Here is a 27652-nt window from a genome sequence, read left to right as displayed (position 1 = left end):
ACGCACAGACGGTGACACATGGCTAGGTGTCGAAACATATATAGGCCAATAAAAAGAAATAAGCAGAGTTAGTGTAAGACGGATTTTCAAAACAGCCCAGATTTTAAGGTACTACTATTTTAATTTAACCTTCCAACTATTCATTGTTGTGCGCGTGGGACACGTTTCGAGGCGACTACTAACGTGTTCGTTCGGCGCGCCAGCAACGTGCGTGGAGCTCACATCGCAGCGAATAGCGTGCTCAACAAGAGCTTTCGGCCATCTCCGGCCGCCCGAGTGGCACCATGTGCCTGCCGAGGGGAGAACGGTATCGTGCTTACGTAATAAACCCACGCTGCCGTTACGTAATGTGAAGGTGACCTATCGCGGCTGTGATTGGTGAGTCAGAAAGGGTGTTGTCCTCGGTTCGGGGCCGCTTCCCCCACCACCGCCGCCAGCCGAGCGACATTGAGCAGCGCCGCACTCGGGCGCGCAGTTCGCCAAGTTCCGTGAGCGGTGACAGTTCTCTCGCGTTCTTAGCAGTGTGCTCGCAGCTTCGCTAGTGTTTGCATCACTTTGTCGTCATCTTGGATTATACGGCACAACTCCATCGCAGGACGCTTGGTAAGTATTTTCCATTCTTTTTCGTTTTGTTAGTAAATTCACGCCGTTCTTGCGTCAATTCGCCGTTTACAAAATTTATGAAGGTTTTGTTATTAGCGAACAAATCGCAACATTTCATCCATGTTTCTCATAAAGTGCATTAGTTTTCCAGAAAATTTGTCATGTGTCAGTACATCTTCACAATTGCGGTAACGAAAAAAAAAAAAAAAAAAAATGCGAAGACTGTGCGCTACTGTTTCCACATTTCGTTCCTATTGTGAGGTCACACTGCACTATTTCCATCTTTTTCATTTGCTGACTTTATTCTTCTCATATCTGATGTTTTTCTTTGTGTAACTGACAGTCTAGCGCGTGGTTAGGTAAAGTATTTGAGCGGTTGTAAGCATAACGAATGTCTCCACCCTTTAAGTAACTATACAACTCAGTGGGCTAAGCAGGTATTCTTCATGTCAGGCAGTTTTACGTAGTATTTGACTATTGTTGAAAGGTGTATGATGATTAGGTAGAGCAGTAGTGTCATCTGGATGAAATTTTGTATGGTCTGGATGACTCACGGAAGTTTGCATCATTCTTGCAGAGAAATCATTTGAGTCTGTTGAATGATGCTGACAGCGGTAGACTCCTAGGACCTCGGAAATGGCAAAATATCTGGTTCTTGTGATGTAATGAGTAAGCTTCGAGGGGATGATCAGTGTTTACGCTAAGTGACGCAAAACTTCGGTGTCGTTGGAAATCCTATGTGACAGCTGAGCTGCGGCAACGTGATAGGTTGGCGTGAGCTGAGTCTTTTGTCATCGCTCAGCTCGTTGTGCAATTGTCGGTTAGAGTGAAGAGTACGTTGCTCCGGGCTTCCCAGGTTTCGCACAGGTAGCTGTTTGCCGCGTGACGTGCGCCTCACGTGGACTCCTGACGTCATGTATGTGCAATGCTATAACGGTGTGTTGCCATCCTGCACAAGTGTTTCACCTGTTGACAATTTGACATTTATAGACTATACGTCGCTGTGGTTGCACATTTTGCAGTGTAAGTAGGTTCAATAGTGCTCGAAAACGCGTGGTGGGTCCCCTTACACGATCTGCTCTTTGTTCTTGAGGCGCGTGGATAACAATGAACGATCATCTCTTTTAGACGACAGCGAACACAAATTTTGCGCTCATCTGTGTGTGCTTAATTAATTTTTGCCAAATACAAATATTTTGCAAGATAGTAAATGTAAACGCTGTTTTGAACACATTATGAAGCATCATAACATTTATCAATTTGTGATACAGTTGTATGGATAGTCACTCGCAGAATTTTTTGGAATTCTCTATGGTTGGTAAACTGAGTTTTTTTAGGACATTAATAGTCTAATTTTAGTTGTCTGTTAATAATACCTGACAGTCTTTTTCATGATAATGTACTGCCCTGGACATTTTTCTTTACACATTCCGTCGTTACTGATATTAATCTCTGGCATATGAAAATGCCATTTTCGTCTGATCCAAACTATGGTTAGAGGTCTTTCTTGCGCAGGAACGTGAAACATATTTAATTAATATCATTCGACAGAATGTAGTTTCTCATGCAATTACTATGTTATTTTGTAAACAGACATAAAGTTAGTTGATTTGTATCGAATCATAGGAGCTTCTGTTTTAGAAATTAAGTCACTGAATTCCGTTCTTTGTGTTATATTGGGTTTCTTAGTGAAACGTAGAAGCCACTGCGTTTCCACGTGCTACTTTTTCTATTTGTTTTACTAACAAATGTTCAGTTATTTAGTATTCACGTAATCTCTCTTTCTCCTCACTGTGAATATTACTTTCGTAAGTTGCCAACGTAACACTTTCTGGCTTTGACGGATGAGCGTATTTGAGATAACTCTTTGCTAATGAATGTTGTGGAACTCGTTGCAGATGCTCTGAGGCACCGAATTATGGTGGCAGAATTTGTCGCCCGCCAAAGTGGATCGCCGATCAATGGTGAGACTCCGTCGCTAAACTGCACGATGCCAGGCAGCAACTCCTATTCCGAGCACGTGATGGTGGACTCTCCCGAGCCCGAACCGCCGTATTCGGCGGCACCAACGAATGGGACGCCCCCGAACTTTGATCTGTCGTCGCACGTCAAGCGCAAAGAGCTGTTCACGCAGCGCAAGCAGCGCGAGTTCATCCCCGACAACAAGAAGGATGAGAGCTACTGGGATAGGCGCAGACGCAATAACGAGGCGGCCAAGAGGTCACGCGAGAAGAGGCGCTTCAACGACATGATCCTCGAGACCAGGGTTGTAGAGCTCACCAAGGAGAACCACGTCCTCAAGGCCCAGCTGGCCGCCTTCAAGGACAAGTTCGGGGTTTGCGGAGAAAGTCTCATCAGCGTTGAGCAGGTAAGCATCTCAAAACCTTCCCATAATACTGTTTTCTACTTTTCTTTTGCAATATTTTCCTTAAACGTACAATAGATGTCTACAAATAGAAAATCTCTGATATTTCATAAATATAACTTTATACTGGACATTTTCATGATGCACTGATATCCATTAATGATGTGATATTTTCATTACCACTTACAGAACATTTCCATCCCATATATTACTTACATAACATATGACCAGGTCTGTTATGTGTTCTACATGAGCGATCTCCATGCCTTGTACAAGGGGTTCCCTACAGATTTACGTATCAAAATTCATCTCTACGAAAATTATATTTCAGAACATCCACTGTACAGATTATGAAAAGCAGCACACTTCATATCAACGTCCCTACATCCAAGAAACAAAAGGGGGCTGAAATGAAATCCGCTGAGTTAATTCTGACGTATTAGCTCTTCTAAGTAGTTTCATATCAATCTACAGCCTTGATTTCCGCGAGAGATTCCGTTACTTTTTTATGGTAAGCGGAAGAAGGGTAGGATGGCGCTCCAGGCCAAGGGAGCGCCTGGAAGTATGTGACACGCAGCACGTCGAAGCCCGGTGGCTTGTGTAACGGGGCAGGCGCTGGCGAATTCTGTGCGGCGACCCTGTAGACGTGTTTCCTATTTCTGCGTGCTCAGATCTGTGTCATTGCCGATGTCTCTCGCAGTATGCTTAAGGCGCCACGCATATAATTTTTGTCAGGTCGGTACGGTACGTGAGGAGCGGAGGCGTCCTCGTGACTTCTGCGACCAGAAGGAGGTAAGTAGGTCACAGCCGCCTCCGCTACTCCTACAATAGCCAGCACCGTCCTCCGGGTTGACGGATTTTTCCCGAAACCTGTTCCTCTTTTTCGGACAAAGGCGTTATTTTTCTCATGAATATCTCATTTTGGCATCAGCACTATTTAATTACTTCGAGCCATTTTGCTGTAATCCTCGGGCTTCCCTGGTAGCTTTTGCTTCACATACAATCAATCTCAAACTCATATAGTATAAACACACGAAGAAAAAATGAATGAAGATTGTAATTTTCTTCTATACCACCATTGGTACGCATTTTATTGCATCATTTCTGATTTGCGCCGTGTTTGGAGACGTTCATGAAGTTTTAACCGGGTTTTCTCTCTGAGAAATACGGAAAGTAAAACTATTTGTTTCGAAGTGGGAGAAATTTGTATTATTCCGTCGTTGATATCTTTAGTTTTAGCTTGAAAATCAATTTGGTATAACGATAGTTCAAATTTTATCGCCATTACGAAGTGGTGCACTTAATTTCACTAAATTATTTCCTTTTGTCATTTGTTACGCATGTCTCCAGGGAATATATCCTGCCGTTGAAACAAATGGTACAGGCATGTAGTGCAGAAGGAAGGTTGCATAGTTCACAGAACGTGTAACCATTTACGTTATGGACTTTGGGAAAAAACAGTCTGTTTGGATCAAAATTTCATATTAAACCCGCGCTCCCTTACTACCAACAACCTTCTCTCGTTCGTTTGTTTCCTAAGTCTCGAAGACTCTACTCACACGAATACAAACAATGTTTCTTATCAGAGGCCCTGGACAGGCATTCGGAGGCATTGGGGCATTGGTGTTCGAGGCCCCAAACATCCCTTCAGGACAGGTTTTCCATGGTTTCAGTTCATGTAGCAAGTCGGATTTTCTGCGCCATCCTGGTGTGTTCCGAGCTCGTTCTCTGTCCCTGATGACTTCATCATGCATCATTAATCTTTATTCTTCCTTGCCGCTTGTTTCCTCGGCCTTCTCCTCTAACACAGAAGCGCTTGGGGGACGGAGAGGTATGCCGACCGCAGATCGAATTTGCCAGGTGTGCCTACCAGTCTGAATGTGAATTTTAGGCAGTTTCCAACATCCCGCTAGCTGCATACGGGGCCGGTTCCCGTGTTTCCCCTCAGATACACGCTACACAACCATTTCGAACACTTTTTTACACTTGCACAAAGAATTTACACTATACTGCTTATGTTCTTGGGGACTTGACCTCCGCTCTTTCGTGCTTTTGTGTCCTTACACCTTAAAGCCTTACTCAACATCGACATTTTTCACACTCCATTTTCGTCATCACCTATGTGACACGTCAAATTGACAGACTAATTTATTATCAACGTAGTTTTACTGCGTACTTTGAAAGGACTCAGGAGATTCCTAACATAAATTGTGTCTGTGGCAGGTGATGGCTACGCTGCCCACGACGGAGCAAGTGCTGAGCTTCACGAAGAGGCCGAAGCTGTCGTCGGCCGGGTCTGTGGGGATGCCGGTGGGGCCGCCGCTGCTGTACACGCCGGGGCCCGCACCCGCGCCCGCCCCCACACCCTCGGCGGCACCCGCCCCCGCGCCCGCGCCCAGCCCCATCCCCACGTCGGTGATCCACCAGCCCGTCAGTGTGCAGCCACTACACCCTCTCCAGCACGCCCAGCCGCCTACGCTCGCCTTCCCGCCACCTCCACCGCCACACCACGACGCCTACCCTGAGCCCGACGCGTACCCCTACAGGTAAGCATCAGCTCCATCTCTCGCTTCCAGTTCCCCCTGGAATGGCACTTGCACTAATACCGCAACCTGCTGGAGAAAGGGTTGTAATTGACGTTCGTTACTTACCTTGACGACTGCTGGGTTGATATGGGATCCTGGCTTTACAGAATATCTTAGTCACAGTGAGCCATCTCCAGAGGTGCAGGTATTAATTCAACGGCCAATTGAATGATGAACTGTAGGTGAAAGTCAATTCCTGACTTGGCAACTGTGCCAAAAAGTCAAAGCTTACCTAAAATCAGGGATTGGAGAAGGATTACTAAATTTAACACAAACCTATTTCAGGGTCACAGTCTCTTTCATCAATCGTTTTATCACAAAGCTGGTGGTTGGACACATTATGCTTTGTTATTATGCAGTGTACCCAATGTACTAGATATAGAAGATAAAACACGCAATTATCTCATATCAAGCAATACTTTTTTGTTGATAATCTATCTGTCACTGTATCTCTCCCTCTCTCTCTTTGTGTATGTATATACGCGCGTGCGAGCTCGAGCGCGCTCGTGTGTGTGTGTGTGTGTGTGTGTGTGTGTGTGTGTGTGTGTGTGTGTGTGTGTGTGTCGATTTGCAGGTGGACTTACAGGTGGGCAGGTTTACTTAAAGGTGGTATTATATCAATATAATATAATTTAAAGGAATTAGAGATCACCTTTTGTCATTTCAGTATTTTACAAGCGTAAACGTCAAGATTCTTCAACACTGAACCTCAATGAGCCAGACTCGCATTCTAGATGCGGGGGATTCAAATACTCTCTTGCCTACTATACTTTGATTTCAATAAATCGAGTCATGCGAAAGCAGGCATAGTTCTGTTGAGCCACTGCCGCTTTCCCTCCCCATCTTGAAATTCTCGACCTTTTACTCCGTCTCAATCTGTCTTAAGAGTCGCTGGGCCGCTGAACTCAGCGTCGTTCTCTATGAAGATCACATAATTTTTTTGTGCTCCAGTCACCGTAAGAATCACACTTGTATCTGTTGATATCAATACTGAGCCAGTTAAACCATGTATGCGTAGGAGAATATAATGAGTCAGCAATGAATCTAACGCTAAGTTTTCAGGACCTTTCTGAGATTCCTCCGTTTCAGTACAGCACACACATTATAGATCAGAGTATTTAAGTGTCGGAGGGGGCGTTGTAAAGGGGATGGATTTTTTATCGGTTGGGTTCCAGGTATCAGTAAGAGGGTTTTGGGGAGCACCTATTATACCAGTCAGGGTAATGAGTTGATCTGGTTCCCGTGGGCTGCGGATGAAAGCCGGCCCTGCTACTCGATATCGAGTCCGCCATCTCCGAACTGATACGCCCGCCGCGAACGAGGACCTCGCACGTGGGAGGAGGGGAAGAAAGTCGGTGAGAGAATGTGGCTTTCTGGGTTAGGAGGTCGGCTTTCTCCGCGCCGGGAGCGCTGCACTCGGCCGGACGCGAAAGCTGCGCCCGACTTCGGCAGTCACACGCGCGCCCGTTTGAACAACCACCCCGCCTCCGGGTCATTAACCGTGAAATTAAAAGGACACTGCGCGCGGTGCTGCAGCGTCAGCACTCTGCAATGTGTATGTATATTAATGCTGAGGACGTATTATTCGAAACAGCGAGAACCGACTGCCACAGCGTGAAGAATTTGGGACACATACCGATTAGGCAGATATTTCTTCGCAAATAAATAGTTATTTAAGGGAGAAGTAATAGACGCCAAAGAAAGATACAGACAACGTGGAACAAAGACGAGGAAGAGTTGGAGTGGGAAAATTATTCTTCTCTGACGTAGCTTTTTGTTCGATCCCACCAACAGCAACTTCTGTACGGTTAAGAATACTGTTTTGTAGAAAGCTAGTAACAAACGGGATGTAACTTTCAGCCTAGTTTGTGGCACACGCAATATTCAAGCGCCTGCCGATGTGGATGTAATCCTCTTTCAGCAGGGACGCTAGTGCACAGGCAACGGCGCACTCCGTCTGTATTTCAGGCTTGTAGGGAGACATCTGGAGCAAGGAAGACGGTGCAACGTTTTTGTGCCTGAGAAGCTGTGATCACTTCTGACAATAGCAGGATTTTGCAAGTAGCGTCGCGCAGTGCTTTTGTGTTTCATTCTGAGAGCAACTTTCGAAGGCATACTCTCAACGACTCCGCCCTAGTGGCATTGTTTTTCATTTTGGTCAAATTCGTGCGTCAAGTTAAGTCTGTGAGGTTTAATATTATCACAATTTTCACTTGCAACAGTGTATCTAGTCCTTCAGTTATGGCTTCAAGTAAAATCTGATGCAGAGTAAGTTTTTAAGGAAACCAAACAGCTAAGGTCTTCTCTCTCTCCCCCCCCCCCCCCCCCCCCCCCACACACACACACACACCAGGGTAGAAGCAGTATAACCAATCTGTAAATCTGTAAATTCTGTGTTCAGGTGTGAGAAAGTGTAATAAATGTCTAAATGTCTACGTTTCGCGTATCTGAGGATTAACATGGGAACCACCGCTGCAATCATTCACATAGTGGAACGTGGGAAACTTCCTAAAAACCATATCCAGGCTGGGCGGCACGTCGACCTCCCGTCGATCCGGTGCCGGCATACCTCCCCGTCCTGGGGGCGGTCGCCTTAATACGCGAGACTACTCGGCCGATTGAATAAACTTTGATATCAATTTGTCGAATTTTCGTTCAGAGCAAATAATCGCTCAATGACATTTATAGAATGCCTCTTTGGGGTAGCAATTCAACTGTCAAGATATGTTAGTAATTCCACATACACAGAAAAGGCCGCCCTTGAGCGTTCATTTTCCCAGTCTGCTGATCAAAGAGCGTCCCCAAAGGTTGGGATGAGGGGGTATGGACAGCCTCTGACCCCAAGACATATCTTCACACACGGGTCAAACTAGTAATACGTGGTTCCATACCCCACCCCCTAAAACATATCTTAGTTAATATCCTAGACAAGCTCCTGTCTACACTGGCGTTATTTTAAACATTTTCGGTACATAAGTACCTTTGAGAGGCGGCCTTGTGCTGACTTGTTCAAACAGCTTGTACAGTTTTCTTCAAACTAGTACATTACATAACATTTGTTCATTACATAAAATTGTTCCGGATCATTACATCATATGATGATTTCGTTTGGGTGTGTCGGTATCTTCCCGCTCTACGAGCACCACACGGAGGACAATTTTGTCAGGTAATTCGTTTCCATTTCGTAAGCGTCAACTATAATAAGGGATAGAAATTTCGCTGGACCTACCCCCGTGCAAGAGCAATAGAACCTTGAATCGAGGAGAAAGGGGGAATGGTGAAAGGAATGTACGTGGAAAATGGTGATGGCAGCGCGAGCCCCTTTCACCGCGGCAGGTATCTGCGTGACCTCGAACGCGGAGTCAGTGGCCGCCAGAAGAAAGTGCGACTTTCGCCGCAACGCTCTTCCGCGGCTGTCGCAGCATTGTGCGGAACGGGAACGCTTACCTCCCCTCTCTCCACCTTTACGGCTCTTGTCCCCTTCCTTTCTCTCCTCCTTCAACGAATATGTAAAAACGACCACTGATCTACAAAATATGGTGGTACGACCTTTTTACGGCCACAAATATTGCACAACCTGGTTATTCCGATACATAGGGCTCAAATGAAAATATTATTACTGTTCGAAATTACCTTCAATAACGTAATGCAAGTCGCCAGGATGCATTCAGCTGTTTCAGAAAGGTACAACGATACATTATCTTAACGCAACGAAGCTTCGGTTCCGAATAATAGAAATAATCTAGAACAACAGTTGTTAAAAACATTTATTATAGAACTAATTTATGACTGAGACACTAAGGAAATTTATTTTCTTGTGAATGGACCTCATTATGCCTGTAAATTGTGTGGTAACGTTAGTTCGTGGTCTCGAATAATCTGCAGATATTTACTCTGCATCAACATATGCTACGTTGTGACAGAGTGCGTTCGCGTGAATCGAGACAGAACATCGGAAAAGATACAGAACGCAAATTTGGAAACAACGTATCGTCTTGATCTTGAACAAAGTTTTCCCTCTCTTCCAAAGAGTAAGTACTGGAGGGCAACCTTTTCTGCATGAAATTTGCAATGTTGTCGTTTATCGGGCAACTTTTTAACATACAACCACAGGCACTTTCGACAATACTTTAACGGGTGGTTTCACAAAAAGTGGTACATACAAACTAGGATTAAAAATCCATGACTAGAGCATATCGTAGTAGTAAATCACCTTCCGCTAAAGACATTAACTTCGCAACCAGTTTTAGTGTACGCATCTGATGATAGTTACAGCCTCTCGAAACCTGCTATGGCACAAAAAATAAAAAATACTGTTGTGATTATTTGTGCCAGACTACAGTCTCCTACAATAATCTTTTATTGAAGGGTATCCACAACGTTCATTGGATCCTTTGTGAGTAAAATAAAATATTCTGTTGCATGTTCCTGTCCATATACAGTCCCGCTTCATATACAGTCTTTAATTTGATGAAGAAATTTCTGGGAATGTACGTCTGGTGCACAGCATTTTGTGGTAGTGAATCACGGACTGTGGGAAATTAGAAATGAAGAGAATCGAAGCGTGGTACTGTAGAAGGATGTTGAAAATTAGATGGACTGATAAGAAAATAAATGAAGTTCTTCGCAGAATCGGCGAAGAAAGGAACGTCAGACAAACACGGATAAGAAGGCCGGCCAGGATCATAACATGTGTGTTAAGACACTGGGGAACAACTCCAATGGTACTAGAGAGAGTTGTAGAGGGTAAATGCTGTGGGAATGGACAAGGATTGGAATACATCCAACAGATACCTGAGGGCGTAATATTTGAGTGATATTCTGAGATGAAGAGCTTGTCACAGGTTAGAAATTTGTGGCAGGCCGCATCAAACCAGTCAGAAGACAGTTACCGAAAAAAGTGTTCCATAACTGTCCAGAGCTATATAGATAATTTGATATTTACTTTCACAATGTCAATCGGTTATTCCACCTAAAGTAAGTAAGAGAGAGAGAGAGAGAGAGAGAGAGAGAGAGAGAGAGAGAGAGCTACTGTAATCCAGACTCGAGCACAAACTGTCAACAAACATTACTTTTGCTAACAACGTAATCGTGTTGTAAAAACTCTACGTGCGACGTATGTAACGAAGGCGCTTTCGTTTTCAGCTTCCAGCTGCCATCGCTGCACCCGCCACATCCGCAGTTCGAGACGTCGCCGGTGCTGAACCTGAGCCGCACGGCGCGCAGCCGCGCGCAAAGCCCGTACGAACTTTCGAGCGGCGACGAATCTGCGTCGGCCCCCGGCCCGCTGCCGCTACCGCTGACGCTGACGGTGTCCGCAAGCAACAGCCTGCCGCACAAGCTGCGCCACAAGAGCCACCTGGGCGACAAGGATGCGGCCACGACGCTGCTGTCGCTGCAGAACATCAAGACGGAGCCGGCGGCGCGTGCGTCGCCCCCCTGGGACGCGGAGGGCAGCAGCGACGAGCGCGACTCGGGCATCTCCCTGGGCGGGCCCGCCGACTGGGCGGCGGCCGCGGCTTCCGGCGCGACGGCAGTGCCCGTGGGGCTGCCGCCCCCGCAGGACGACGCGCAGCTCAAGTCCGAGCTGGCCCGGCTCGCCTCCGAGGTTGCCAACATCAAGAGCCTGCTTACCGGCACAAAGCCCACTGCGCAAGCCGCGGCCGGCGAGCAGTGATGTCGCCGCAGTCGGCCGCCTGGTTTCCCACTAGACTGCCCATTGGCCGGCTGTTATCCTGGTAGGACGCTTAGGGCGTCACTGTGTGGACCCCCCCAGTTGGGATCCGTAACTCTTCCTCGCACGTCAAGTGTGGCCTCAGTGGCGTAATGTGTCTGAGAAGAAATCCGTCAGCATCCCCGCTTTAATGTAGGCGAAGATACAGACGTAAACGTTCCATCAGCCAGACTGCGCATCTGCTCGTTTAGGGCGCCAGTACATCTCCGTCGTTCACGAAATTGCGCCCGTTTTTCCCGCAAGAAATCAGGGTGAATCGACATATTTATTTTCCTTCAGTAATATTATCTAACAAGAACACTAAAAATTGAAAAGGATGTCCTTGCAGTCCCGGTTCCAGACTTTTGTAGACGATGGGACTACAATTTTCTATGACGATTTACATTACTTGTACAGATACACTGAGCTGTGCATGTTATGCAACCAGCTCGTGCTTTTACCTATCCACTCCCAGGCCTCGCCAAAACCACACCATATCACAGAACATATCTGCCCTTATTCGCTCATCCTGTCATCTCCAAACGTGGCGCTTGTTGCGGAGTAAGGCATCCATTCGTTAGATATCTACGTTAAACGGGCTGTAATGTCATTTAACTGCTGTAACACCAGATGTTGGAGAGTCTGGAATGATATTTATGAACAATTTTGACCCCTTTTTTATGTCATCTCGAGTCAACAATGTACTGAGACACAACACAAACTACAAATGGGGTCCATACTAATTTGAGGTTGCCTCGACGAGTTCCTTCAACCAAAGAAAGTGGACATACTTAGTAAACGTCAATCTGTAGTAATCAGAAGAGGCAGCAAATAAGGCGGCTACGACGCACGTGTCTGTATTTGTAATACAAATTTAATGTTCTGCACTTTCTGTTTATATGGAATTGAACTATTTTCACACAAACAGAAAGTCATAATTCTGGCTATGATCTCAGTTTTCTCAGCCGATTACGACGATTTTATGTACTAAATAGAAAATCCAAATGATACTTGAATAAGTGCTAGAATTGTTAATGATACAATCAGTACATCTCATCAAAGGGAACTTTAATTGTGACTGAAAATGTAAGAACTCTTGTATTTTTAACTTAAATAAGGGTTGATGTGTTAGAATGCCTCAGCCATCAGTTTAAAGCAGTAATTGTTACAAATACTTTTTTATGCAACTGCTGTTAAATTTTTCAACAATATTGGTGTCATATTTTCTGAAAAATTGTACTTCCTGCTCGTTAAACTGTCATTTATTCAGCAATGTACTTCCATATAATTTTCGTGAAGTGCTGTACACTTCTTTGCCTTAAATTCTTGTAGAGGAGTAACTTACTACTTTCAGAAGTATCTGACTGATTATGTTTATTAGGTATTTATTTTTTCTTCCTCTTAAGACTGGAGCTTTTTACTATGTCTTGCAGTGTTAGTTTTTACAGTTTTGTAAAGTAATGTAACTTATGTATCTCATAAAACTAGCTAAGAACTTACTGAATTCTCAAGGACATTGTGGAACATTTTCACAGTGCTGTGTTTGTTCTGTACTCTGTGATTGGCCATGCACTTCTGTGGACTAAAGATGTAGTGCATACATAATGTGGCCAGAGAGCTGACGATTAGTGTACAATGATGTTGCCAAAGGAGGCAACGTTCACATTGTATCATAGCTGTTCGTGAAAAAGTTGTTAAATATTTATTGTCGTATTTAATTGCTGTTGACGTGTAGAAAGACTGTTGGTGGTTTGGATCGTGCATAGCATTAGTTTGTGATTGCAAAATACTGAATGCTATTTTCCTCTTATTTTTATACTTGGATTATTTTAATATCTCAGGTTTCTGTTTCCTGTAAATACGTCCATCCTGCTAAAATTATCTGCCTTAAGAAAGCTGTGAATTGTTCAATCAAATTCAAACACTGTCATTTGCGCAAATATCTTATTGCTGTACCTTCTGCCCTTAAACTGATTAGAAGTATGTATTTTATGAATGTACTGGAATAAACACAGTTTGCTTTTTGTCATATACTACCTGTATTATTTATTTCAATCTTTATAATATCCTCATTACGAGAAATGTTACGAATCTAAATGAAAGGCAGTGAAAATGTCAGAAAGGGTTTGTAAATATTGTTGATGAGATTCAACCAAATCATGACATCAGCTTACATTGATAAGATGATTCTCTGTGATATATTGTATCATGCTGCAACATTGGCTCTATAGTGAAATCTGCAGTCACCACACAATAAAATCATATGTATAGAAAAGATGTAGAGCAAATCTGAAACCTTAAAACCAACTACTAAATTTGCCAAACGAAACAGAGTAATTGTATTTATAGGCTTAACGAAAATCTAACAGTCATACACATTATTCAGCTTACTCGAAGAATTTCTGCTTGATCCAAAAATGGAAAGGATCAAGCAAATCCCGGCTCCAAAACACGAAGAGCTAATTCTTTTTTTAACTCACTGAATCAATCAAAAACACAAAATAATTTCCGTTTAATTTAATTCTGAAAAGAGGTTTTTGAGACACCGAGAAAATCTAAACAAATTATGATCTTCGGTAGATGTCTCCCGGGATGAAGACAGTCCTGATTTCGTAGCCTGCTTTTATGGGACTGTATTGCTCTCCAACAAATCCCATCGAACAATCATATCTGTAAGGAAACTACACTAACAGCAAACCCAGAGCTCCAAGTCTCATTTGAAAACACGCATTGTATACAGTGCAATAAGCAAAATCAGGATTCATTATTGTGCTAGTTTATAACTGAAGTAAGTAGGTGAAATCATTCAACCTGCAGAGCTAAATCGGTAAATAGTCAAAGAAAAAAAGAACATTTCTGCAAAACCACAAAGACAGTGGAGATACACCTGCAAAACAAATACAAAAAGATTTTATAGGAATGTCCAAACTACGATACCATAAAACAGTAACCAAATCAAAAGTGCTTAAGGTATCTTAAACTATGGCACATATGACACTAATGGTGATACATCTCACTCAAAAAATATCGAAAAAAGAGTAGAAAAGATTCTTAGGAATATTTTAGAGCCAAAGCTAAAAAAGGAATCGTAACGGCGCCTACAATTTTAGTTAAATACAAGAAAGTCAGTAAAACAGTCACAAAGAGCAACTTCTAAAATTTGCACATCAGAGGAAATATCCCAAAGCTTGGTTAACAGAAATAAATTGTGTAAAGAAAATTGACACTCATTAAGAAATTATTCACGACAGAAGTGAATTCAGAAACATAACTCACCAAAACCAATCTTTCTCAGAAGCCCACATAATTAATTACTGCACGGACTGACGAACGCAGGAAGGTTTTCAACGAATGCTCGACCTTATACTGAGAGGATAAGATGGAATATTTAATATCAGTTCAAAACTAGTGAGTTGGTGGCAACTCCAAACAACAATAAAAATCAGTCTTGGTTTAGAACGACAATTGGAGACATATAATAGATTAAAGATGTAGTGAAAAACATGAGATGCAATAAGTCGTCTTGCCACTGAAACACTGAGTAGTAAATATTCAATCAAATTTCCTCTGAACGGGAACGATGCCAGGAAATTAGATTCAGATAACAGCTTTAAGGTTAATATCACAGAATGAACTGTGTAAACAAAATATCTTGGACCAAAATGATGTTAAGATCAATAACGTTATTTTATGGGTGCAAATACGAAAAATATTACGCAGTCCTGTAATAAATAGAATAATAAACATCACCCATGAATTAATCACCGTTTATATTGCTAAAACTGTTCTGGATGGCAAGATATATACTACTTGTAATCTTAATAAGGAACTAATGCTTTTTATTTTATTTTGTTTACTGCAATTACAGCCAAGAACGTCATTCTAATTTTTCATATTTTCGGCGAATATTGAGAAGGTATGGCACCCATGGCAAGAGCTCCTACTTCACTTCTAGTAATTGAAACATCCGTTTAAACAAATAAACCAATGATACAAATACTAGCCTCCTTGAGACATAATCTGTCTGTTTCCTGCATTGCGCTAAACATAATAAGCTCAGAGAAGATGAAAAGTGCAATTTGTCGATATGACTTTCGTCATTCAGATACTGCATTACAGACAACAATTATCAATTATTGTTCTTAGACTATTTTCACATAGGTTCGACATTATGCAGCAAAAACTGCCCACGTATGGCAGGGTTTTTGACGATATAAGAAGGGTAGCAAATATTTATAGCCATCTCCCTAGCAATCACTGTGTTAAATGGACATATTATGATGTTGTGCAGCCTCACGTGTGCTTTTCAATTCCACAAGCGCATAAAAGCATGCTGAGTGTGAAACCCAGCCCGCGCTATTCGTCCACGAGACTCAGACGGCCATAGACACGGGTTCCAAAGGTAGATGCCGTGTTTCTTAACTTCCGCAAGGCGTTCGATACAGCTCCCCACAGTCGTTTAATGAACAAAGTAAGAGCATATGGACTATCAGACCAATTGTGTGATTGGATTGAAGAGATCCTAGATAACAGAACGCAACATGTCATTCTCAATGGAGAGAAGTCTTCCGAAGTAAGAGTGATTTCAGGTGTGCCGCAGGGGAGTGTCGTAGGACCGTTGCTATTCACAAATGGTTCAAATGGTTCTGAGCACTATGGGACTTAACAACTGTGGTCATCAGTCCCCTAGAACTTAGAGCTACTTAAACCTAACTAACCTAAGGACATCACACACATCCATGCCCGAGGCAGGATTCGAACCTGCGACCGTAGCGGTCACGCGGTTCCAGACTGAAGCGCCTAGAACCGCAAGACCACACCGGCCGGCTGCTATTCACAATATACATAAATGACCTTGTGGATAACATCGGAAGTTCACTGAGCCTTTTTACGGATGATGCTGTGATATATCGAGAGGTTGTAACAATGGAAAATTGTACTGAAAAGCAGGAGAATCTGCAGCGAATTGACGCATGGTGCAGGGAATGCCAATTGAATCTCAATGTAGACAAGTGTAATGTGCTTCGAATACATGGAAAGAAAGATCCCTTATCATTTAGCCACAATATAGCAGATCATCAACTGGAAGCAGTTAATTCCATAAATTATCTGGGAGTACGCATTAGGAGTGATTTAAAATGGAATGATCATATAAAGTTGATCGTCGGTAAAGCAGATGCCAGACTAAGATTCATTGGGAGAATCCTAAGGAAATGTAATCCGAAAACAAAGGAAGTAGGTTACAGTACACTTGTTCGCCCACTGCTTGAATACTGCTCACCAGTGTGGGATCCGTACCAGATAGGGTTGATAGAGAAGATCCAACGGAGAGCAACGCGCTTCGTTACAGGATAATTTAGTAATCGTGAAAGCGTTACGGAAATTATAGATAAACTCCAGTGGAAGACTCTGCAAGAGAGACGCTCAGTAGCTCGGTACGGGCTTTTGTTGAAGTTTCGAGAAAATACCTTCACCGAGGAGTCAAGCAGTATATTGCTGCCTCCTACGTATATCTCGCGAAGAGACCATGACGATAAAATCAAAGAGATTAGAGCCCACACAGGGGCATACCGACAATCCTTCTTTCCACGAACAATACGAGACTGGAATAGAAGGGAGAACCGATAGAGGTACTCAAGGTACCCTCCGCCACACACTGTCAGGTGGCTTCCGGAGTATGGATGTAGATGTAGATGAGTGGAAGTGGCAGTTATTTTTAGTCTCTACTGCTAACTATCGACACACGTTCGTGGTTTTAAAATTGCACAGACAAATCATCAACAGCATCTGCGCTTACGGTGAGCACCTGACGTGAATTTACGCACACAACGTAATGGACAGGAGCAGCAAAACTATAAGCATCATCCGTAAGCTGAACTTAAGTTATTACATATCACTTTGCCGTATACTCTCTAAAGCTGCAAGGGGAAAAAAAAACACCAAGGAATTACCCAAATGGGACGGAAACCGGTAGATACGGTGATCATGTACAGATAAATAAATGATTACAGTTTCCGTAAAATTGGATGATCTGTTCAAGAGAAAGAGCTTCACAAATTGATCAAGTCAATAACACGTTGGTTGCAAGCACTTATTCCGCTTGGCATTGATTGACAGTTGTTGGGTGTCCTCCTGAGGCATATCGTGCCAAATTCTATCCAATAGACGCGTTAAGTCATCCAAATCCCGAGCTGACTTATGTACCCTGACCCTAATGCTGCAAACGTTCTCAGTTGTGGGAGATCCGGTGACCCTGCTGGCCAAGTTACGGTTTGGTGAAACGAAGACAAGCAGTAGAAATTCTTGCCGTGTGCGGCCGGGCACTATCTTGCCGAAGACGGCTTGCCATGAAGGATAACAAAACATAGCGTAGAATAACGTGGAGGTACCGCTGTGCCGAAAGGGTGCCACGGAAGAAAACCGAAGGGGTACTGCCATGAAAAGAAATGGCACCGATACCATCACTCCCAGTTGTATGGCCGTATGCCGGCGACAGTCACGTTGGTACCCCACAGCTGTCTAGTGCGTCTCCAAACACGACTTCGCAGGTCCTCGGGGCTTAATTCGAAGTGGGACTCGTCATTAAAGGCAAATCTATTCCAGTCAACGCGTATAAGGTCGAAGATATTGATGTGTTACAGTCTACTAAATCAGCATTGAGCAGTGACAAAATAAGAACTATAGAGAAAGATATTTGTCACTGCCTAAAAAAGCACATTGGTCTCTTCGTAGCGCTCTAGATGGTGTAGAACTTGTTCAGGGCGGTCATCTGAGTATCAAATGCTGGCGTAAGTCGTGGCGGTGAAGGGATGTGTATGTGCCAGTTGCTTGTATGGCATCAGAGCCGTACGATGGGACTATGTGACAGAGTGACAGAAAGGAGCTATCGTGTTTGGACGACTCTACGGTAACGGTGTGAAGGATTCGATTATACACTACTGGCCATTAAAATTGCTACACCACGAAGTTGACGTGCTACAGACGCGAAATTTAACCGGCAGGAAGAAGATGCTATGATATGCAAATGATTAGCTTTTCAGAGCATTCACACAAGGTTGGCGCAGGTGGCACACCTACAACGTGCTGACGTGAGGAAAGTTTCCAACCGATTTCTCATACACAAACAGCAGTTCACCAGCGTTGCCTGGTGAAACGTTGTTGTGATGCCTCGTGTAAGGAGGAGAAATGCGTACCATCACGTTTCCGACTTTCATAAAGGTCGGATTGTAGACGATTGCGATTGCGGTAAATCGTATCGCGACATTGCTGCTCGCGTTGGTCGAGATCCAATGACTGTTAGCAGAATATGGAATCGGTGAGTTCAGGAGGGTAGTATGGAACGCCGTGTTGGATCCCTACGGCGTCGTATCACTAGCAGTCGAGATGACAGACATCTTATCGGCATGGCTGTAACGGATCGTGCAGCCACGTCTCGATCCCTGAGTCAAGAGATGGGGACGTTTGCAAGACAACAACTATCTACACGATCAGTTCGACGACGTTTTCAGCAGCATGGACCATCAGCTCGGAGGCCATGGCTGCGGTTACCATTGGCGCTGCATCACAGACAGGAGTGCCTGCGATGGTGTACTCAACGACGAACCTGGGTGCACGAATGGCAAAACGTCATTTTTTCGATGAATGCAGGTTCTGTTTACAGCATCATGATGGTCGCATCCGTGTTTAGCGACATCGCGGTAAACGCACATTGGAAGCGTGTATTCGTCATCGCCATACTGGCGATGGTATGGGGTGCCATTGGTTACACGTCTCGGTCACCTCTTGTGCACATTGACGGCACTTTGAACAGTGGACGTTACATTTCAGATGTGATACGACCCGTGGCTGTACCCTTCATTCTATCCCTGTTAAACCCTACATTTCATCAGAATAATGCACGACCGCGTGTTGCAGGTCCTGTACAGGCCTTTATGGGTACAGAAAATGTTCGACTGCTGCCCTGGCCAGCACATTCTCCAGATCTCTCACCAACTGAAAACGTCTTGTCAATGGTGGCCGAGCAACTGGCTCGTCACAATACGCCAGTCACTACCCTTGATGAGCTGTGGTATCGTGTTGAAGCTGCATGGGCAGCTGTACTTGTACACGCCATGCAAGCTCTGTTTGGTTCAATATCCAGGCGTATCATGGCCGTTATTACGGCCAGAGGTGGTTCTGGGTACTGATTTCTCAGGATCTATGCACCCAAACTGTGTGAAAACGTAATCACATGTCAGTTCTAGTATAATATATTTCTCCAATGAATACCCATTTATCATCTGCATTTCATCTTGGTGTAGCAATGTTAATAGCCAGTAGTGTATTTAGTAGCGTATCAATGCGCACCGTCAAACGTGACTTCAAGGAATAGTGTACCAGTCGCAATCGTGTTAGCACGGTGTAAGAACAATGGCTGTAAAAATAGGGTAAGCGTCAGGGACTAGAGACAACTGTCACGTATTGTCAACCACAACCGGTTTCCAACCCGACAGGAATTGCTCCTCTTGTTGGATACAGGAACATTTCAACCATTTTCCTAGCGATCCGTCCGAAGTGAAGTGTATGATGGGTATTTGGAGTCAGGTACCTTGTACATGGCCATTGCTCACAAGAAACAAAAAGCTACATGTCTCCCGTGAGCCCAACAACACAGAACTGAGTAGTAGCTGACTGGCGGTATATAGCGTGTCTCGACGAGTCGCAAAGTTGGCTCTTTTCAAATTATTCAAAGTGTCGAGTGCACCGATGGCTCAATGAGGCGCTTAACCATCAGTGTGTGGAGGATGTAGTTCACGGATGACGTGGACGTTTCTTTTTTTTCGTGCCATAACTTGAGCTGGCACACTCTCGTTACCTTGAGGAAGAATCATGATATTATTTTTCACATTACTGTTGACCAAGTGTTGTCCTTTCTGCTATACCTTCACGATCGGTATGCTGGTGACACTCTATCCCATCTTCTATGTTCACAACTGCTGTGTACACCTATTTTGACCAACACTTTCTTTCCAAGAAAATCAACCTTTCTTAATTCCATATAAAATGTCTTGGACTGTTTGCAACAGCGGGTAGAACATAGAAATCAACATCCTGCAATTGGGTAGGTCTTCGGGCTTAAGCTTGATGTAGCTACCGGAAGAAACTCGTGGACTTTCTTCCTTGGCGACTTGAAGTTATTATCAAGGCTAGAGACCATGTTACATGGTGTTAGTGTCCGATGTACTTATAAAGTTCTGATTAGGCATGATGCAACCAGTGAATGTGTGGCATGAGACGAGACATCTTAGAACTTTTGAGAGGTATGACGTATTAGAAGAAATGCTAAACTCTACCATCAGATACGCCGTGAGCTTAATACAAAGCTAATGAGTACCTTACTTGGGACACGTAAGAATGGAAGGTCGAAGAACAAAATAACGGTCGCAATAATGTAGACCAGTGCCGCCCACGGCATGCCAAACTGCACGCGAACCCAATGTAGGCGTGTGCGAGGGTGACCTGTCTCAGGTTTGTTTGGTCCTTCTCGGAAGTACTCCGTACAGCGCAAAATTTCTTTTAGTATTGCGGTGAAGTGTTTCTAGGTCAGAATGACTCTCTTCGGTTCTGTAGAATCGTGTTGTCGCCACCATTTGTTTGTGTCGTACAGAAATTCACAGGTGCAGTGACTGCAGAAAAAGAGGCACTCTATCGATCTATCTTCACAAACCTTTGAAAATGAATGGGAATGACGGAAAATGAGGACGAGAATTCTCAATATCTTTTATGCACTCACATAATCTACAGCTACTGCAAAGCTGCTATGGAACGGGATTACAACACTATGCAAAAGAATTTAAGGAAATTTAGAAATTTATGGTAAGTCCCTATGGGAGCAATATCCTGAGGTCATCGGTGCCTAGGCTTACACACTATTTAATCTAACTTAGACTAACTGACGCTAAGGACAACACACACACCCATGCCCGAGGGACTACTCGAACCTGCGACAGAGGGAGACGCGAGAACCGTGGCAAGACGTCTGATTTAAATTTAAAGATTTAATTGACAATCAAATAGTAAAATATTATAACGACCGAGAGACGGGATTCATTGTTCTGTACACCAAGATGCACTTTGTGCTAAATATGCAGTCATGGAGCACATGGAGAAATTTGTGTTACAAATAGTAACTTTTCTTTAATCCCATGCATTATTCTACTCTCAGTTACATGAAAACATTGTGTATTACTGTAAAGTACGTTGGTTGAGTCAAGGGTTTAAGCCTGGACCGATTTTTTGGTTAAAAATCCGCTATTGTTGAATTTGTGAAGGAAAAAGGAGAGTGGGAACGAAAATTACAGTGTACAGAATGGATTGCAGTCCTCGCAGTTTAAGCTGACTTGACTGCACACGGCCCACAGCAAGAAACTGCAAAGTGAGAATCCACTTATTTTTGATTTGGCAGGGATTCACCAAAAAAGAAAATCTCATTCTGACAAAAAATACAGTCAAGTTCCCTAAGCTCACTGGCGTTAAAGGAAACGCGAAGTCTGAAGAATTCACTGTAACCTTGATAGAATTACGAGTTTAGTTTTCTTAGTTTTCTATACTTCTGAGGACATTGTTAGTCTCATCTTTTTTCTTTTGAGCCTCTATCGAGGTGGTTTGTCGTTTCATTTGAAAATGCTCTGTGCATGTGCAGATGAAAGTGCTTGATTTGCAATATAATTCAATTTTAAAGACAAATCCATTTGCCTTAAAACTCTCCAGGACAGAAACGTAAACTTGATCAGGTAGAGTTTCAGGTCTCCACAACGAGGTAACAAAAGTGATAAAATATTTCGAGCAACATATTACTGTGAAAAACCATTTTCGATTGTGATAGTAAATAAGACGATTATATGCCAAGATGAGTGCAAAAATATGTGAAATTGTCTGCGTCTGTCCTTACACCGACAGTTTGTAGCAGATAAAAATTAAAAATTGTTTCGTTTGTGACCTATGTTGTTGAGAAGTATGAAATATGGAACCAAATTGTATACACTTCAACTGCATTGCCATCTAAATGCACCGCGTTCACTATTTCCCTCTTTTCCCTTCATGACGCTCAAGATAGAGGAGTGACAGTCGGAAGTGTGCAGCCAAGTGACAGAGTTATCGCATGTCAGCCAGAGCACGCCTTGTGAACCAAATTCTAGTCCGCCCGTGATATAGACCAACTGGGAGAAGGGAAAGGAGAAGTCTCGAAACAATGGATAGAAGATGAGGAAGAGGGAATTAAATCTCCAAATATTAGAGAACGAATCAATATTTTCAATAACAGGCTAGGATAGAGACGTTATTGATCAGGCTAATACTCAGATAGAGATATAAGGAGAAAAACAACAAAGTACAATAAGTGGAAAGGTGATGTTGCTATTAATTCGACGTTGTGAATTCGAGAGTGAAAACCAAGGATACTGAAAATACTGGTTTTCAGAAGGGAATATAAGCAATTGTATTTCTATTCTTTTCCTTAAATAAAGATGAACCATTCTCGGGTTTATCATTTACCTTTTGCTGTTAGTTGTACCAGAGACCTTTCCCATTGGTTCCTCCACTTTCATCCAGATGTCAGCCCAGAAAGATGCTACTAAAGGAAATATAAACAATGGACATCTCTTTATGAACATCTCAAGTCATTGGTTAGCGTATATTACCCACATACCAGTCTTCACTCTCAAATAACAGTGTGAAGGTGCCTCCGATGTGACCTTCCCTACTACACGATCAGTCATCAACAGTTATACTTTTCATTATGACGTTACATATTCGATTACAGAAGTGACTGCCTGAGTATAGTCTAATTATCGCAACCCAGTTTCTTAGCCCTTAGGGTGTTTCATTAAGGATATACAGAATGAGCTCTCTTTCCCTCAAGAGAATGTTGCCGTTTTCTAATAAAAGTATAACGTTTCTAGTATGACTCACAACAGAAGTTATCTAAGTTGAAAGCTGTTTCACTGCACTTAATTCATAACCTTCTAAAATCTGTACACATCTGTTCAACTATATCTTTGCATGTTACGTAAGTTTTTGAGGTGTGCTGCATGACCCAGCCATAAGCACTAATGAAAAACCCAACTTTAAATTAATTTCATGCCAGGTCCACAAAACATTAATACCTCAGAATTTATAACATAAATAAACTATATCTGAGGGCCAAAAGAGAGAATAATACTTTCTGAAGTAAGGAAGTTTCCTGTTGTATCTGTTTGTACTATACATATGCTCACAGACTGTTAATAAATCCACCAAACACTCCCGTTACCCGCAGCAACAACCAACTTTTGTCTCAAACATTTTTGTCTATTGTAAATAGTGACTGTGTTATATTATTGCCTATTTTGGGTGCCTAAGCAAGAATTTTTCTTACTTCTCGCAAATAGTTTTTTTATGATATTCTCACTTTCCTGCAATACTCATTATAACCTAATTTGCGTAGTAATGTTCTTAGTATTTTTGGTGATCCAAAATGATATACTAAACATTATTTGAGTATTTTTAATTCTGAGACGATTAATGCCACATATTTGTTGAATGTAATAAATATGTATGCCAGTAAGTGAATACTCATAAATCTAAATAGTACGAAAAAGTGTGGTGCCTCTGAGTGCAGATTTCCCCAGGACTCTACCATTGATAGGCTAAATATTGTAACTCAATGTTGTCTTTGGGAAAGTTTATTCATAATGAGCCACATCACCAACTAATAACTACTATACAAAATATTGCTGATTTCACCGCTGACTATTTCATGTTTCGATTGAATCACTCACGGAACACAAATACAACCTTATCTTTGCGCCACTGGTGTTTCACACGTAAACTGTCAGTATTGATACATTTATCTGCTGAAATTTGAAAACTTAATTATTAATTTAATATAATTAATTGGTGACTGTGATGGCTCTTACATCTTATTTGAGATGGAACATATTGTAACTGGTTCAGTAACGTCAAGGTACACAAGACAATATATAACAGGTAACAGGTATTACACATAATTGTAATTTAATTTGATACACATATTACTCTCATACAGGACATCAGATATAATGGTGTTGACTGTTGCTCTGGAAGTAACTTTCCTATATTTATGACAATGATGGAGCTGGTAATACGGAAAAATCAGTTACAGTAAATTCACCTACATATTCATATCATCATATTTCAGCGTTGTCGCGGTACGGCGATGACGTCACCTGACCCTTCTGCTTGAGAAAATGTAGACCACATAATGGACACACTCATCGAGAGAGTCGATGATCGTCAGATGGATTTAATAAACTTCCAAACTCCATTATGTGGCCCAGTATATAGCTCTCATCTTCCGCAGATATTAAGTCACTAAATAAAGACTGCACCAAAGTTAATAAGACTGAGCTCTTTACGACTTTTTACGAAGCCATGTCATGCATATTACTCGGTCGACTTTCCGGTTTCGCTAATGTAAGTTGCCCCTCTGCCACTAGAGGGCTCTGAATTGTAGCGTGCAACGTGACGGTGTGTAACGTAACAATGTCGGTGCGTGAGAGACCCTCAGAAAACTGAAAGCACGAATTTGAAGAGTTCGTCCACACATGGAACATCCACTCCTTCAGCATGAAAATGCCAGACCACACACGAGCCCTTCGATGTCTGCATCAATTTGACGCCTCTCGTTCACTGTCATTGATCATCTTCCATATAGTCAAGAATTATCCCATCCGATTCTCACCCGTTTTGAACACTTAAAGAACATATTCGTGAGCTTCACTTTGATAGTGATGAACCGTTGCGAGCAGAGGTGAGGTTGTGTCTCTGCCAACGAATCCAAACATTTTACAGTGACTGTGTCAACATATTGGTCCTTTGTTGGAAGATACGTGCTCGTCGCCAGGGTGACAATGGTGAGAAATAAATATACATACATGAAGAATAAAGATTATAATGTTAATAAAGTTCAACTTACATTAAAAAGCTTTAAGAGTTTCCAGCTCAGAAATTTAGAGGCGCTACTTTGCAGCATACCCTGTTGTAAATTCGAAGTGGTTGATGCTACTTGAATCTCTGAGCGTCTTATAGAGGCACCATATCATATTACTCAACCTTGTCACATGATGAGCCATATCGGCGTAATAGTTGTATTGATCGCGCACCAAGTTCGAATCGCGCGCAGCTAACACAGCACAACTTCGCTCCTCGTGCCAGCCGGAGGTGACGCTGGGTTAGCGTTTCCCGCCGATCAACTTCTCGCTTCCGCTGAAAGAAGCGCGGACTACGTGTGGTTGTCTGGTTCCTTCTTTTTATTTTATTTATTAATCAATTTTTTTTCCAAAATGAGATTTTCACTCCGCAGCGGAGTGTGCGCTGATATGAAACTTCCTGGCAGATTAAAACTGTGTGCCGGACCGAGACTCGAACTCGGGACCTTTGCCTTTCGCGGGCAAGTGCTTTACCATCTGAGCTACTCAAGCACGACTCACGCCCCATCCTCACAGCTTCACTTCTGCCACTACCTCGTCCCGAGTTCGAGTCTCGGTCCGGCACACAGTTTTAATCTCCCAGGAAGTTCCAATTTTTTTCTTTTTTTTTGCGAGCCCGTGACGTCGGCGGTCACTGACCGTTGGGAAGTCTCAGTTGCTTAGTATTTATCTGCAAACTTGCAGCGCAAACCATACTATGTACATAGACATATGGTGTGTCATATGGTTCAAATGGCTCTGAGCACTATGGGACTGAACATCTGAGATCATCAGTCCCCTAGAACTTAGAAGTACTTAAACCTAACTAACCTAAGGACATCACACACATCCATGCCCGAGGCAGGATTCGAACCTGCGACCGTAGCGGTTTCGGGGTTCCAGGCTGTAGCGCCTAGAACCGCTCGGCCACACCGGCCGGCTGTGTCATATGAATGAGGGTTTAATTACGCATCTAATGATATATAAAGATATCATCTAAGTGTTTTATATCAAAGAAGTTACAGAGACAAATCTATTTAGTTATAACGTATGCACTGTTAGCGCAATCACGCAACCAAAGAGGTTGAGCTATCAGACTGATGCTTTTGATGAGACTTATCGAACGAGAAAATCATATGATCCGTAACTCTAATTATTACGGTGAGGGAATCAATTTAGTTCCATATTAAGTAAATTCAGCGTAACTTATATACAAAGATAGGTACGCTGACAGCATCGTAGCATGTGTTGTCGGATACTAGTAAGTACATGAACTATTCAGATTGTAAGATAATTATCTCTCGTTAACCATTTTTATTGTTTAATGTTAAATTTACTTAGTTTTACCCATAGTTAGAATTTCATTAATGGTACTTAAATTCTGATTACACCAGTGAAAAGAGGGGACAAAATCTAGTGAAAATGATATACCATGTGCAGTAAACTAGATAATAAATGTGCCAAAAGCACAGGGGCATAGATACGGAGGGGATGACGGGGTCTAAACACCCCCTACCCCACGCGTCATAAAGCGTTCTTTTTTTTTTTTAAGCAGATTTAAAGTTGCTGACTTTAAAATATGGCACTCATTAGTGGTAATGAAAGTGGTTTTAAATCTTCCCTGTAGAACACTTATAATGGCAGTCTGGAAAGTTTGGCAGTAGAGAGAAGTGGCACAAAGTCTATAAAGGCGCATCCACACGAACCGCGGAGCGGTGCTGGCAGAGTATTCGTAGGGGCGCAGCGAAGTTTCAGTGTGCACACGAGCGTCAGTAACAATGCAAAACGAGAAACGCCGTCCAAACCGAGCCGTGCACGAACGAACAATTTCCTTTGGTGTATCGACACAGCATGGGACTTGTTCGTTGTTAGATGTCTTCACTGGTCATCGGGGTTCAATTCGAAGAAGGGCTCATCACTAAAGACAATTCTGCTGCAGTCAGTGAGATTCCAGACCGAAGACGTTTATGGAGACGCCCCGAACGGCGGTGGGATACCAACCTGACTGTCGCCCTTCACTGACCCTACAACCAAACCTGATGGTCTGGGGTGGGATTCCATTTCGTTGCAGGACCCCTTCGGTTATCATCCGCGGTCCCTTGCAGCAAAGCGGTACGTCGACGACATTCTACACCCCGGTTTGTTGCCCTTTTGGCAAGCTATCTTCAGCGAGATAATCCCCGCCCGCATACGGCGAGAATTTTTACTGCTTGTCTTCGTGCTTGCCAAAACGTATCTTGGCGAGCAAGATCGCCGGATCTCCCACAATTGAGAAGGTTTGGAGCATTATGGTCAGGGCCCACCAACCATCTCGGCATTTTGACAATATAACACGTTTATTGGACACAATTTGGCACGATATCTCTTAGGAGGACACACGACAACCGTCAATCAATGTCAAGCGGAATTAGCGATTGCAACC

At 43.0% G+C, this 27652-nt stretch overlaps 1 protein-coding gene across 1 annotated transcript; it reads left to right on the top strand.

Moving 5' to 3' along the window:
• Positions 1 to 479: 479 nt before the first annotated feature.
• On the top strand, positions 480 to 13299 carry LOC124555049 (nuclear factor interleukin-3-regulated protein). The gene is made up of 4 exons (XM_047128820.1): positions 480 to 603; positions 2502 to 2971; positions 5192 to 5514; positions 10699 to 13299. Exons 2-4 carry the CDS (start codon positions 2522 to 2524, stop codon positions 11228 to 11230), a joined length of 1305 nt encoding a protein of 434 aa, XP_046984776.1. The 5' UTR covers positions 480 to 603; positions 2502 to 2521; the 3' UTR covers positions 11231 to 13299.
• The last annotated feature ends 14353 nt before the right edge of the window (positions 13300 to 27652 follow it).

Source organism: Schistocerca americana, chromosome X, assembly GCF_021461395.2.
Source record: "Schistocerca americana isolate TAMUIC-IGC-003095 chromosome X, iqSchAmer2.1, whole genome shotgun sequence".
Taxonomy (NCBI): domain Eukaryota; kingdom Metazoa; phylum Arthropoda; class Insecta; order Orthoptera; family Acrididae; genus Schistocerca; species Schistocerca americana.
The sequence above is the reverse complement of the archived record's forward strand: the minus strand, read 5'-3'. Positions and strand labels throughout refer to the sequence as shown.

Excerpts from the sequence above, each read along its gene's own strand:
- LOC124555049 (XM_047128820.1), top strand. The coding sequence starts at position 2,522 with ATGGTGGCAGAATTTGTCGCCCGCCAAAGTGGATCGCCGATCAATGGT. Across the intron at positions 2,972-5,191 it reads GTCTCATCAGCGTTGAGCAG|GTGATGGCTACGCTGCCCAC; the intron begins GTAAGCATCTCA and ends TGTCTGTGGCAG. Across the intron at positions 5,515-10,698 it reads CCCGACGCGTACCCCTACAG|CTTCCAGCTGCCATCGCTGC; the intron begins GTAAGCATCAGC and ends TTTCGTTTTCAG.